This window comes from Eupeodes corollae, chromosome 1 (assembly GCF_945859685.1).
Source record: "Eupeodes corollae chromosome 1, idEupCoro1.1, whole genome shotgun sequence".
NCBI lineage: Eukaryota > Metazoa > Arthropoda > Insecta > Diptera > Syrphidae > Eupeodes > Eupeodes corollae.
In genome coordinates this window covers 223,909,852-223,923,133 of record NC_079147.1, presented here as the reverse complement: position 1 = coordinate 223,923,133, position 13,282 = coordinate 223,909,852, and the positions used below count along the sequence as shown (strand labels likewise).

General features: G+C 35.3%; 1 protein-coding gene across 4 annotated transcripts in view; it reads right to left on the bottom strand.

The window, feature by feature from the left end:
* Nucleotides 1-13,282, bottom strand: part of LOC129950583 (high affinity cGMP-specific 3',5'-cyclic phosphodiesterase 9A) — a 267,471-nt gene that overhangs the window by 49,235 nt on the left and 204,954 nt on the right. For all 4 annotated transcript variants that reach the window (XM_056062534.1, XM_056062531.1, XM_056062516.1 and 1 more), the window contains one exon: nt 10,600-10,925. In XM_056062534.1, the coding sequence (XP_055918509.1) occupies nt 10,600-10,925 (326 nt within the window). The remainder of the gene's footprint in view (nt 1-10,599; nt 10,926-13,282) is intronic.

Genomic DNA, 13,282 nt, shown 5'->3' with positions numbered 1-13,282 from the left:
GACTTGTTGATTATTTTTAAAGGGTATTAAAATAGTGTAGAGGAGGAGGTGCAGGTTGAGCATTCAAGGTCAACTAACAGGGCTGCAAAGTCAGATAAAGGAGCAAGGCAAAAGGGTTGATCAAACCTACTCTTTGTTGCCTGGCTTGGAGCAATTTAGACCATAATGGGCGCGCTGCCGGAGACGCGCCTAAAAGTCCAAGTTGTGAATGTAAATTCACTGATTAGGATTCTTTTGGGGAACTTGTTGTTCAAATGGTAGACATGTGCATTTAAGAGGACACAAGCGTCCAAAGGTTTTTCTCAAAACCCACCTCTGTCTATCAACTCCTACTCTCACCTCCCCGCGGTGAACATCGGGTGCCTAGTACCTCAACTGTTGATTGAGAGAGGAAGGAGAGGTATTTCCACTAAGGCATCCTCCTTATCCAGGCGGCCGCGGACGAATTCTCGAGATGGAATCAACGGAGGCGTCTATAGTTCCATTAAGGTTTAACTACTTAGTGAACACCTTATAGGGCTTCTTCGCGAGCTCTACGAGCAGAAGAGGAGAGAGGAACACCGGCTTCTTAGATGGAAAAAAAGAGAGCATGAGAAGCACGCGATCGAGGAGATAGAGGGATTTCACAACAGGAATGAGGTTGGTAAATTTTACCAAAACGTAAAAAAAACCTCCCAAGGGTACCAGTCACGAACCGAAGCCTGTAAAGACGATCAGGGGAACATCGTAGTAGAACCACAGTCGATGCTGAGAATATGGAAAGACAACTTCTCCAAATTACATAACGGCGATGACGAACCGAATTCCACTGTAAGGGAGATAGAACCACTCAGCCTTGGCGACGCAGATCAACAATTCCGCCTACCGGACCTTGACGAAGTGAAGATAGCTATATCTAAACTCAAGTTAAACAAAGCTGCTGGAGCTGACGGCATCGCTGCCGATCTATTTGAAGCAGCTGGCAATGACTTGGTAGGGATCATGCACCAACTCATCTGCAAAATATGGTCGGAAGAAAGCATTCCCGATGAGTGGAATCTCAGCATAGTGTGCCCGATAAATAAGAAAGGATATCCTCTAAATTGCTCCAACTACAGAGGCATCAGTCTCTTTAACATTGCGTACAAGATTCTCTCTGCCCTATTATGTGTCCGTCTGAAGCCGTTCTTCAACAAACTGATAGGTCCTTATCAGTATGGCTTCAGACCAGGAAAGTCTACTATCTACCAAATATTCACACTACGGCAGATCTTGGAAAAAACCCAGGAACTTCAAATCGATACCCACCACCTTTTTATCGATTTTAAAGCCGCGTATGACAGCATCTATAGGGAAGAGTTTTGGTATCCCTGTCAAACTTATCCGTTTGTGTAGAGAATGCACGCTGGTCTATCGAGATTGGAAAAGATCTCACCGATACACTTGATGTCAAAAAAGGTTTTAGACAAGGCGATGCACTGTCATGCGACTTCTTCAACAAATTGGATCAAAGCGTGATGTCAGTGGAGCGTTGGAATAAGATGGGTTTAGTGGTCAATGAGGGCAAGACCAAGTTTATACTGTCATCAAATAACTTCCTATGGGAAGTTAAAAAGGACATTGAACAACGACGTCTTGGACAAAACGTCACCATGGACAGTTAAAACTTTGAGGTAGTTAATGACTTTGTCTACCTAGGTACCGCTATTAACACAGACAACGACACCAGCGCTGAAATCAAACGAAGAATAACTCTAGCAAATCGCTGCTTCTTTGGACTTAGAAGACAATTGAGAAATAAAGTCCTTTCTCGAGCATCTTAAATCACAATCTATAAGACACTCATCATCCCGGTTCTAATTTATTGCGCTGAGGCCTGGACCCTGTCAAAGAAAGATGAGAGCATCTTAGGCTGCTTTGAGGGAAAAATTCTTCGGGTGATGTTTGGCCCCGTACGCATAGAAGGAGAATGGACGACACTGACCTAGTTAACAGAATTAAAGTCTATGTCGTGTAGGTCATGTAGAGCAAATGGACATCAACGCTCCAGACCGGAAGGTCTTCGAATCCAATCCCGAGGGACGGCGCAGTAGAGGAAGATTCAGGTGGCGCACCCAGGTAGGTGAAGAACTCAACCAACTTAGCGTGCGGAACTGGAGACAGCTAGCTAGGGACCTAACTGGCTGGAAACGCATGTGAGTTGAGGCCCAGGTGCGCCCCGGACTGTAGTCTGAAACTATACAGGTACCATTTGTAGTCATTTGGGAGTTTTGAATAGCAAAATAAGAATGGTCCATTCGAACTTGAACACAATCATTTTCCTGTCGGAATTCTTTAGAGAAATGCGAGAGAAATAATTTCGAATATCTTACCATTATTCAAACGCAAACCCTAACAAGGAGTTGAAAAACATTTCTAAAATTTATTGACTATCTTGGATAATATTTTGAAGAACAATCCAACCATATTATTGCCTTACCTATTTTCTTCCAAGAAATCTAGAAATCTATAAGAACTATAAGATGTTATAATTCTTCATGAAAGACAGCTGCCAAAACCAAAATAGCTTGCAAGATATTACTTATTGTAAGTATTTCCTATCTGAATCCTGCAATCTAAAGAATAAATTCTAATGGAATGCAAGAACAAGACTTTATATATTTGTCTCTTGCTCTCTCTTCCATTAAAAAAATACACTTCTATGCCCTTCACACCATCTAAGCACTTAGAAGATTTCTTTAAAATTAGCTGGAAAAACTTAAAATAGATACAGCCACCATTGTTGGCATCAAAAGTGATCCAAAAATACACCACGCCATAAGGTCAAGAGTACCTACCTACCAACCTATAAAGCTCCTTATTTCTATTTTCGAAACCTTCTTAAACATACTCGTACATATGTGTTTAAAGAATTCACTTGAAGATAAAATGTCTTGCATACATATTCTCAGTATCTACATATAATTAGAAGAAAAAGAACATAAAAATGGGAGAAGAGGTAAAAATAAATGGAAATTGTTTTAATATCCTTCCTTCGTCCTTAAGTGATGCAGAGATTTTTAGTTTTTCTGTTTTTTAAGTTTTCTTTTAGAAATTTTCAACACTGTGGCTCTTTTAATTTTCAAATTTCTCATCTATATATATACACATACATATATATATAAATATGTATGTATGTGTCCTGGTCCAATGTATATATCATAAAAATGTGTATTGAGGAGAATCAGAAGAATAAGAACATCTTATGCTCGCATAGAAATTGCTTTATTTTGTCTCCCCACACAACAATGGTATCCTTAAATGCATTGCATACTGTTATTCTGTTCAATGTAATGTGAATAGTGCAGCACAGCACAGCTTCTATCGATTGGACATTTAGATAAAAAGGAAGAAAGGACAATGTACATTGGCATATGGAATGCATTATGTTGGCCTCACTATATATAGCCAAGGGAATGCTCTCACATGACGTGAAGCACTTTAAATGGCACAGGACCTTTTATCGTTCTAATTCGAAACTTATACACACACATATAGTAAATGTTTTAGAACTTTTAAAAGTTGAATCCCAAATGACAAAATTTTCATTTAAGTGCGAATATAAAAATAAAAACTTACATTCAAACGAACATATGTACATCTAGGATCTAAGAACACACCCACAAATAATATTTGGAAGGAATAAGAAAGAAATAAAAACAAAATAGACAAGGCAAAGGAAAGAGAAAACAACTTTTCGTGAATAGAATCATCCACCGAACGAATAAACGGATAAATAAAGTTTATGTTGATAGCTTGCCTGCATGAAAAGATACTCGTACAAGGACATCGTATCTCTTGATGCTTATCCTATAGTGATATGTATTGTGTTTTCTATATACTACTAGTATGTATGTACTGTACTATGAGTGAGTTTGTTGACAGAATGTCCTTGTGACATATTTTGTGTTCTTGACTTCGTTCTTTTTTATTACAATAACATAGCAAGCAGGCATAAAGCTTTGTTCCTTTGAGATGATATTGTTATAAAAATGAAGAAAGGCTCTAGCTATTGGTACCTACATACATATATATATATATAAACCTACCAGAGATTGTACCTGTAAAATATATCTATCTGTCATGTACCTATTTATTCTTCGGATGGTATTATTTTTAAGTTCATCGATTTTTTCTTAAATGTTCCTACAAAAACATGTTGTTAATGTACAATAAGCCTCACATTTGAGTATAATAAAAATAACTGTAAGTCAATCTAAACTGACAGCTAAATTGTAAAAAAATGAAGGATACACCAAAAAATTGGCATTTTGCTCTTAACCGCTTTTTTTTTGAAGCCATTAGATTCGATTTTACATCACTCAAAATCAAACCCATTCCTGAGGGTGTATACTTAGAGAAAAGAAATATTTATGAAAAGTTGTTTCTTTTGGTGTAGAACCGTCTAAATTTTCTTTCTTGTTTAAGATTTAGAATTTGTTGATAAACTTGTATTAATTAGGAAGTTATTGTAAACGTTCCGGTTTGTCGAATTGAAAATTTTGACATTTCTCGAAATAAAAGATTTTTAGATGTGTGTGCTTCCTGAACGTATGGACGTACGTACATGGGAAGCAATTTTCGTCGTCCATAGCTTAAGAACCAGTAGAGATATCGACTTCAAATAAGTTTTGTTATACAGATAATAATGCAGAAAGATGCAGAAAGCACTTTTAAAAAAAGTAGCAGGTGGTTTTCTTACCATAGCAATTTAAAAAAAAAGATGGCCATTTTGGTTAACCTAAATATGTAACGTATCAATAACTCTAGAGACTTGAATTAAATTGTATATCAATTGTAACTCCATACCAAACAAATACAATTTGGAACAAAATTTTGAAAATAAAATATCTGTCGCTTCGAAAATTTTACCAACCAAACCCATTTTATATCCTAAAAAATTGTATGAAACGAAGAATAACATTTTTAACATCTGGTTAAATTTTGAGAAAAATCGAATTGACAGTATTTTTTACAAAAAATACAAACTTAAACAAAAAATTAACAAAAGTTGGTAAAAATTTGGTTTTCGACACAAATATCTTTTCAAAACTTTGAGATATTGGCTTTAAACTAATTTTATCTCACAGAAAATATTGTTTTCAATAATTAGTACATTTTTTTATAAAAATCCAATAGTCGTTTTTTTTCATAAAAAATCTACAAAAAAATACGTAATGTACTAAAATTGGATTTCTAATAAATCTCGTTAACAAAAATAGATTTTGAAATCATAAGAAAAATATTGTTGGTGATCTTTTTTTAGAATAATTCAACTGGCGACTTTTTTAACAAAACACGATAACCTACAAACTTTTGTGGCTCGCATCCTAGCCTCTTTTTGATGATTCATTTCTGAGCTTTTATTAGGTTTGACAATTTGGCATAAGCACTCAATAATTACTAGAAATCATAATAGTTATACAATTTAAAAAAATATTAGAGTAAGGTTCTGAATATATTGGATCAAAATTATAATAAATCTGTTGTTAAGGGCTTAACATTTAACTATTTATCAACTCACTGCCTATTTTGAAATTTTAATCTTTTGGTAAAAAGAGTTACATCTTATAGTTTGTAAGGAAAAACTAAGCAAATATACCAAAATGAGGGGAAGGGTTCTTCTTAATTTAAAATGGCAGAAACTCAGAAGTGACATGAATTTAAATTGACTTCAGAAGATCTTATTTCCAGTTGTTGAAGATTTGACCATTTCTGGAATTACTGATACTTTAGAATTTTCTAATATTGACGAAGCAGATTCAAATTTTTATAAGATCCATAACAACTAATTAGAAAAAAATCTAGCTTTTAACAAATCAAGAAATACAAACTTTAACCACCCTTGGAACAAGAAAAAATTGCGTTTACTTCGTAACAAAAGAAATAAGGCATGGAAAACTAATCTCAAAATTCTGTCTCCAATCAACTTATCTTTTTATGTTGAACTCCTTAACGACATAAGATCTCCTTCTAAATTTTGTTTATGCTAGTTATGTTACTTATATGGTCACCTCTTTAAAAGAAAATCCTTAAAAATTTTGGAAACTTGTAAGCTTAAAGAAAAAATCAGATTCCAGTTAACTTTACTTAAAAAACCTTTCATCGAATAAATCTGTTGATATCTGTAACGCTTTCGCAACAAATTTCAGTGAGTCCTTTTTTTAATAGGCCTGAAGAAATTGATGAAGAATATTTTCATTATCTTCACTCCTTTTCGCAAACTAGCTGTAGTCACATACCTGTGCTTCAGAGTACGGTTCTTGATATTTAATCCGTGTTGTATGATGACTGGTCAGCCGGTCCCGACGGTATTCCCTCGATAGTATTAAAGAAGTATAGTAATGCTTTAGTTGAACCCTTTACGTTCTTATTGAAACTTTCTCTAAAAACAGGCAAATTTCCCAGTATATGGAAGAAGTCATTTCTAACACCAATTTTCAAGAAAAGTAACAAGGCGAATATAACAAACTACTGGCCTTTTATTGTTTGAACAATTTGTTTTGGAAAGAGTAGAATTTTTTAAGTAAAAATATCATTTGCGAACAGCAACATGGTTTTGTGAAAAAAAGATCGACCGTTACTAAACTCCTTACATTCTCAAACATATCTTCAAACGCTTTAGAACAAGGTTATGAAGTTGACTGTTTATACACTGACTTTTCTAAAGCTTTTGATCAACTTAGCCACGGAATTATTTTATTTAAACTTAAGGCTCTTGGTTTTCCACCATTTTTCTTAGCTTGGATTAAGTCATACCTTAAAAAAAGATCCTACGAGGTAAAAATTGTCATTCTGAACCTTTTGTTGCTCAATCTGGTGTTCCCCAGGGAAGCCATCTTGGCCCTTTTCTGTTCATCCTGTCTATTAACGACGTATCGTCATGTCAACGCTCAAATTAAGTTCTCATTTTTGCTGATGACATGATCATTTATTGTCAATAAGGCAAGTTCTATGCTTAAAACGCTGGGCAAAGGAATTCAATGATCCCTATGTTACTCTTTCTTTCTACAATTGCCGTTCGTTCTCATCTTGAATATGCTTCGCAAGTGTGGACTCCTTATTACGAAATTTATAGAAAACGTATTGAATCAATTCAACATAATTTTCTTTCGTTTTGCCCTAAAGGGTCTTTCTTGGGAAGATTTTTATTCCGATGTCCACTACTTTTTCTTGTTTAATGCTAGAGTAAGAGTGATATAGGGAATATAATTCAAACCGATTATGCCAGGAGTAATATTAGATTTTATGACTTATCGTGCTAACTCATTTTAGTTATAACTTAATCTTGGCCTCAAAAAAAGAAAGTATATGAGGTTGATATTAAGGGTTTTTCAATTGAAGCGGGTACATTTTGACTCCCGTTGGCGGCCATTTTGTTTAGGTGACATTTGTCAAATCTTTTGTTTATTATTCAATCGTTTATACCAAATCATCATGGCAAGTTACACGATTAAACAGCACGTTCGTGAAGCTTTATTATCAAAATGAGTGTGGTGAACCTTCACAGTCGACTTTCAACGTTTGGTAGCCGAATTTGAGACTACCGGTTCAATAAACAATCAGCCAACACCCGAACATTCAAGGAACGCAAGATCGGGGGAGAACATCGCCGCGGTCCGTGGAAGTGTACAGCAGATCCCGAAGCAGTTTATTCCTCGCCGTGCATAAGAACTCGACCTTTCGCTGACTTCAACTTGGCGAATTTTGCGTCGGCACTTGGGCCTACACCCGTATAAGATCTAACTGACCCAGGGGCATAAAGTTCATAACCATAAACAAAGCCGTTTGCTTACTGACTGGGTTTCAAACCATTTGGAAGAGGACCCCAATTTTGGCAGAAAAATCATTCTTAGTGATTTTTGTATGAAGGGCTGTGTTAACAAGCAAAATTGCCGTATATGGGTCGACACCAACCCACGCGAGGTTGACCGGGTGATAATGTACTTCAAAAGTTACCGCTTGTGTTTGGGCCGGCGGCGGAGGCGTTATTTGTCCGGACTTTTTTTTTGAAAACGATATGTTAGTGAGACCATCAACAGCGAGCGCTACGCTACGATAGCGTATCTATAGCGATATAGACCTAGACGACTTGTGGTTCCAGCTGGACGACGCACGCTTCGTGCCACACAGCAAAAGCCACGATTGGCATTTTCCATGAACGATTTGAAGGTAAGGTTATCTTTAGCAGGGATGATGTGAATTGGCCACCAAGGTCATGCTATTTGACCCCGAATTTTTTCTGTGGGGTTTTTTGAAGTCACAGGTCTATGCAAATAAACTACAACCGACTGATGCTCTAAAGGTGAACATAACATACAGGCCATCGCTCAAAATCAGTCGGATCTATGCGGAAAAGTCATTGAAAATTGGACCACTCGGATCCGTGCCACCATAAGAAGCCCAGGCGGGTATTTTATTGATGTCAAATTCCAAACTTAATGACATACACGTGCCTTTTAAATAAAAATATAATTTTGTTAATACCTCACACTTAGGTTGTTTTATTCCATTTCAACATCTACCAGCTTTTCAATAATGATCGTATTCGTATGTTCGTATTAATAAAATTCTTTGTTCATCTATCACCTAGGGTGTGCCTTAGGGAAACCACCTCGGTATTCTTTTGTTATTATTATTATCAATGACATTATCGGCATATTTTTAAATTCAAATTGATTCATGTATCGGGTGGATTTGAAAGTCTTACGTTTTATAAAAACAGAGCATGATTGCAGGATTTTACTGCAAGAACTTACTCAATTTAAAAGTGTTCTCCTATCCATGCAATTTGAAATGACTGTTTTACTTGTATGTTAGATCTCTGCTTCAGTATTTGAATACTATTTGGTCTCTTTTGAAAAGGTACAAATCTAAAACAAATTTACTTGAGTATTAGTATAAAGGCTTCATTGGAATTTAGATATGCTTTTTTATGGAATAAGATGTAAATTATTTGGAATTATGAATTTCAACATTCGAAGAAAGTTATCTGACGTTAAGTTCATTTGTGACTAATTGCCGAATTATACTGATTGTTACGATATTTTATAAATAAATAAATTAATTGGCTTAACAGTCCGTTTTAAACTAGGGTTTAGTGACTTACAACTCACAACCACTCCTGTGTGGGAGTAATGTTGTCAGGAATGGAGGTCCCATACAGTTTTAAGCCGAATCCGAACGGCTAATTTGAGGAGCAATTTTCATGATAAGAATAACTCTCGGAGAACTTGTCAATTCCTTGGCATGCAGTTATCGAACCCAAGGCCTTCAGATTGAAAGTCCAATACACTTACCATCACGACACGGGTAATACTGATATTTAAGCTTTAATCCATTTTAATGTTCCTATGAGGTTGCCAAGGAACCGTTTGTTTTATTTAAGATTATCAAAACATTTAATGATGCGATTGAAAAGAAATATAAATTGGTTGAAAATCGGGGTTTGACAAATTTAAACCACAACGGCAAGTTTATTTCAGACTCGTACCGAAATAAATTCCCATTTCAATATTTTTTCTGTTAAATAATGTGCATTTAATTGGAAGTCGATAATGTTTCATTACAGATTCTAGCTCAAAAATTACTTTTGATGAACAGAAGCGAAAAAAAAAACTAACAGATCAATTTCCCTGAAACATTAATACTTTTGCTTGCCAAAATATCAATTGATGTTTGCCCTTGAGAGTCAGAACTCATCATCAAAAACTGATTTTATTCCAAAATCCAAGCATTTTCATATATGTCCGCTCTATTCTTTGAATTATTTAAAATTTGCATCCGAAATTGTTTCTCTGTTAGTTCTTTTTTCATTGTTGGCAACATAAAGAAACTTAAAATATGCAAACAATTTTATTCCAATGGATAAAATTTGTAACAATGGGAATTCCCTATAATCGTACATCAAAATCACTAAAAGTTCGGTATTCGGTTGCCACTAAGGAAATCATCCGAAATTTACATGAAAAATAACAAAAAAGTTATGGCACGTAATCACCATCAACATCGCATCAGCCAGCATCATCTGCTCGATTACATATAGAAACCCATTCCCGTTCAATTATTCCTAATTGTACATAACTATCCAATTAGTTCCACTCGATACGTGAACCTAAAATCATTACTTTATAGCCCTGACAGGGACAGCCCATATAAGTCTGACAAACGATAGAACGTATACGACTACTGACTGAATGACGTTAAAAGAACGCTCATCCTTTTTTTGTATACTCGTACACCTCCTTCCAACCGGCCCTTCCGGAACTGCCACCGTCAAGCCAAAGTATTGTACACAATGTGTCAGTTTTGATAAAAGTCGATGTTCATCACCATCATCACATCACGCTTGTCAGTGTCGCAGTCCGACATGATAAAGAGGCATAAAAAAGTCCATAAAACTGACAATATAAAAAATCCCTATACCTATAGAACCTCACGCTGCCCCCTACGCCCAGAATAAGAAGCACCCAGAAACGTGTATAACTATTAGATTGACATGTGACACTTTGACATGTCAAAGGATTGTTTTTATTTTGTTACGTTTTTATATTTTGAAAAAGAATCTTTAACTTTACTCACCATTTGTGCTACACAAAAGCAGTGGCGAAAATTATGGAACGGAACTTCGTTATAGTGCTTATAGACCTCATAAAGCCATTCGCGTAACGTATCCATGGGTATGTGGAACTTGTGTGTGAATCCCAATTCGATGAACATGGTCTGCATCAAATGAATGACATCTGAATCACTCCAATCGTACGAATCAAACGAGGGCAGACGTAGTGCAGCCTTCACCTCGTCCGAGAACGTTGTATCACATATCTCCAGAAAGCGTTTCTTAACCTCGGTGTGCTTTGGTAAACTGCTTTTTCGGTGTGGAGGCCCCATAGGACGTTTTGATAAACCTGCAATAGAACAAAGAAAAAAATATTGTTCGTTAAAAACAAAAAGGAAAAGCTGGATAAGGCGATAGTCTAGAAGCTTATAACGATCACAACAGCTAATCTAAATAAAAATTCAATTAGGCTAAGGAAGGAGTCAGGACTTAGGACTCAGGAGAAGGAACAAATGCAAATCAGTGTTTTAAAGTTTGTACTATCTATTTCCCCATCTTTCCACGTTCCCTTGCCACATAAAAGGGGCATAGGCATGTAATAAAGTCCAATTTCAAAAAAAAGGGATAATCAACTGTGTTGTGTATCCTTGTAATGGTCGTTTGGTTGTTATACGTTTGAAGAAGAAGAACATCAAGAGCGGGTGCTAAAAGTGATAACTCAGATTTGAAATTGTTAGAAGAACAGGCTAAGTCCTGTGGAGGGTGTATAATGAAAGTGTTTGCACCTGGAAAGTGAATAATTAAAAGGATTTCTTTTTGCCACCCGATCCGACACGAGTTTTCTGGTAAATTTATTTCGAAGAACGTTTAGAATTAAAATTAAAATTGCACGATTTCGGGTTTTATTTCCTCTTTAGATGGATATGCTATAGGTGTTGCCAGTTTTAAGAGATTATATTATTATTTAAATGGCTGCCGTGTTGATTTTTTTATTTTATCTAAGTAGCACGAAAAATAGCAAGCTGTGGCATTATAAAGGGTTGGATATAGAGAGTTTAAGTTTAAGGGTAAGAATTTATTGTTTAACAGAACATGGAAGAAATGTTTAGGACCGAATGGCTGAAATGAAACTTTAATATAGCAGTCTTACTTATGGGAACTTTTTTGATAGGTCTGCTATGGGTAATAAATAAGACTCGTAATAAATTTACATTTTAAATAGTGGATTTGACATTCTTTTAAGGTGTTAGAAATAAATGGAGGTTCTGTAATTATAAAATTTAAATGTTTAGGGATATTTGCTGTGTGAAGATATATAAGTCCAATGGTTAGTTGTACAAGATCTGCTAAAAATATCAAATTGTGTCTTGTGTCTTTCGAAAACAGCAACTTATTTCACTGACAATCTGCACTTTGACTTGTCTTTACTCTATCGTATGAGAGTCTATTGATCCAGAAACTTAAGACAAGTCATAAGATTAGGGGTTTTCTTATAAGAGGTTTCATTTTAAGCATAGATAGCTTTTGGGGCAGCTGTCTTTTCAAAGTTATCATCTTTTCAGGGAATTCTGAACCTATTACTAAAAATGCAATGATAAACGTCTCAACACATTACAACTATTAATGCTGAAAATGTTGAAAGTTTTGCAGTAACAGTTTGAAAAATAATTTTAAATCAACATTACACAGTATTTCACAGGCAGGGTTAGGTTTTCAGACTTTTACAATTTAGTTAACAAAAAGAACTCAAGCCTCATATTTTTGTTGATTGTGTCATTGAAATACAAAATTGTCGACTTTGGTGCTCGAAAAACACAGGAATGGTTGCTAAAAAACTTCTAGTTCCTGAATGTTTCATTTTCTTTTGTGGTTTTTGAGCTGTCTATTGCGTGGCGGTGTATTTTGATCGAAAGAACAGGTGTGCGTCAAAAAGCCAGCAAGAATTCAAGAGCTAAAGGATGAGAGAATGTCCTGTGTGGCACATTTTTGGCTTAGAAACTCAATTATGCCTCAGCGTCATCGAACATGTGGACCATCCGATGGGGGTGTGCCGGCGAGGCCACGCGGCTGTTTGGCCGATATTTTGTACCACAAATAATTAAATCATAATAACATTATCATAATAAAACGAAATGATAGTAAATTCTTAAATAATTTGTGTTTTATTCAAAATCAACATCGGCCATTAAAATTTAACCACCCACCATGTTTGTTTTTGAAAAATGGAATTTTATGAAAAAGGTATAATTTTGCAACAAAATAAATGTCCAATAATTTTTCATTAATAAAATACTCGTTATTTTTTCACCTCACAATGAAACTTCTTATTTGTAAAGCCTTTGTATATCAGGTATACAAAACAAAGATCTTTTCTAAACCCAATTTCCTTAAATTTTATAGATATCATTTCAAGAAGCTACCTTAAGCATAGAATAAACTCAATTTCTTGTCCGAAAAAACTTAAAAGAAAAACTAGGAACCTAAAGTAGGATAATTTAGTTTAAATAATACAGGTATTCTGCTAAAATCAAAAAATCAAGAACTTCTCATTTATGCATCGAAACCTCTATGAACACCCAAAATAACTTTGACCAGGACCTTCATTGGTTACAAGAAACCAGCACAACATGAAGAAAACTCAATCTAGATCACGGCTATATCAACATACAAAAAAAGTTCCAAGTATATGCTCTTCGACAGCACTTC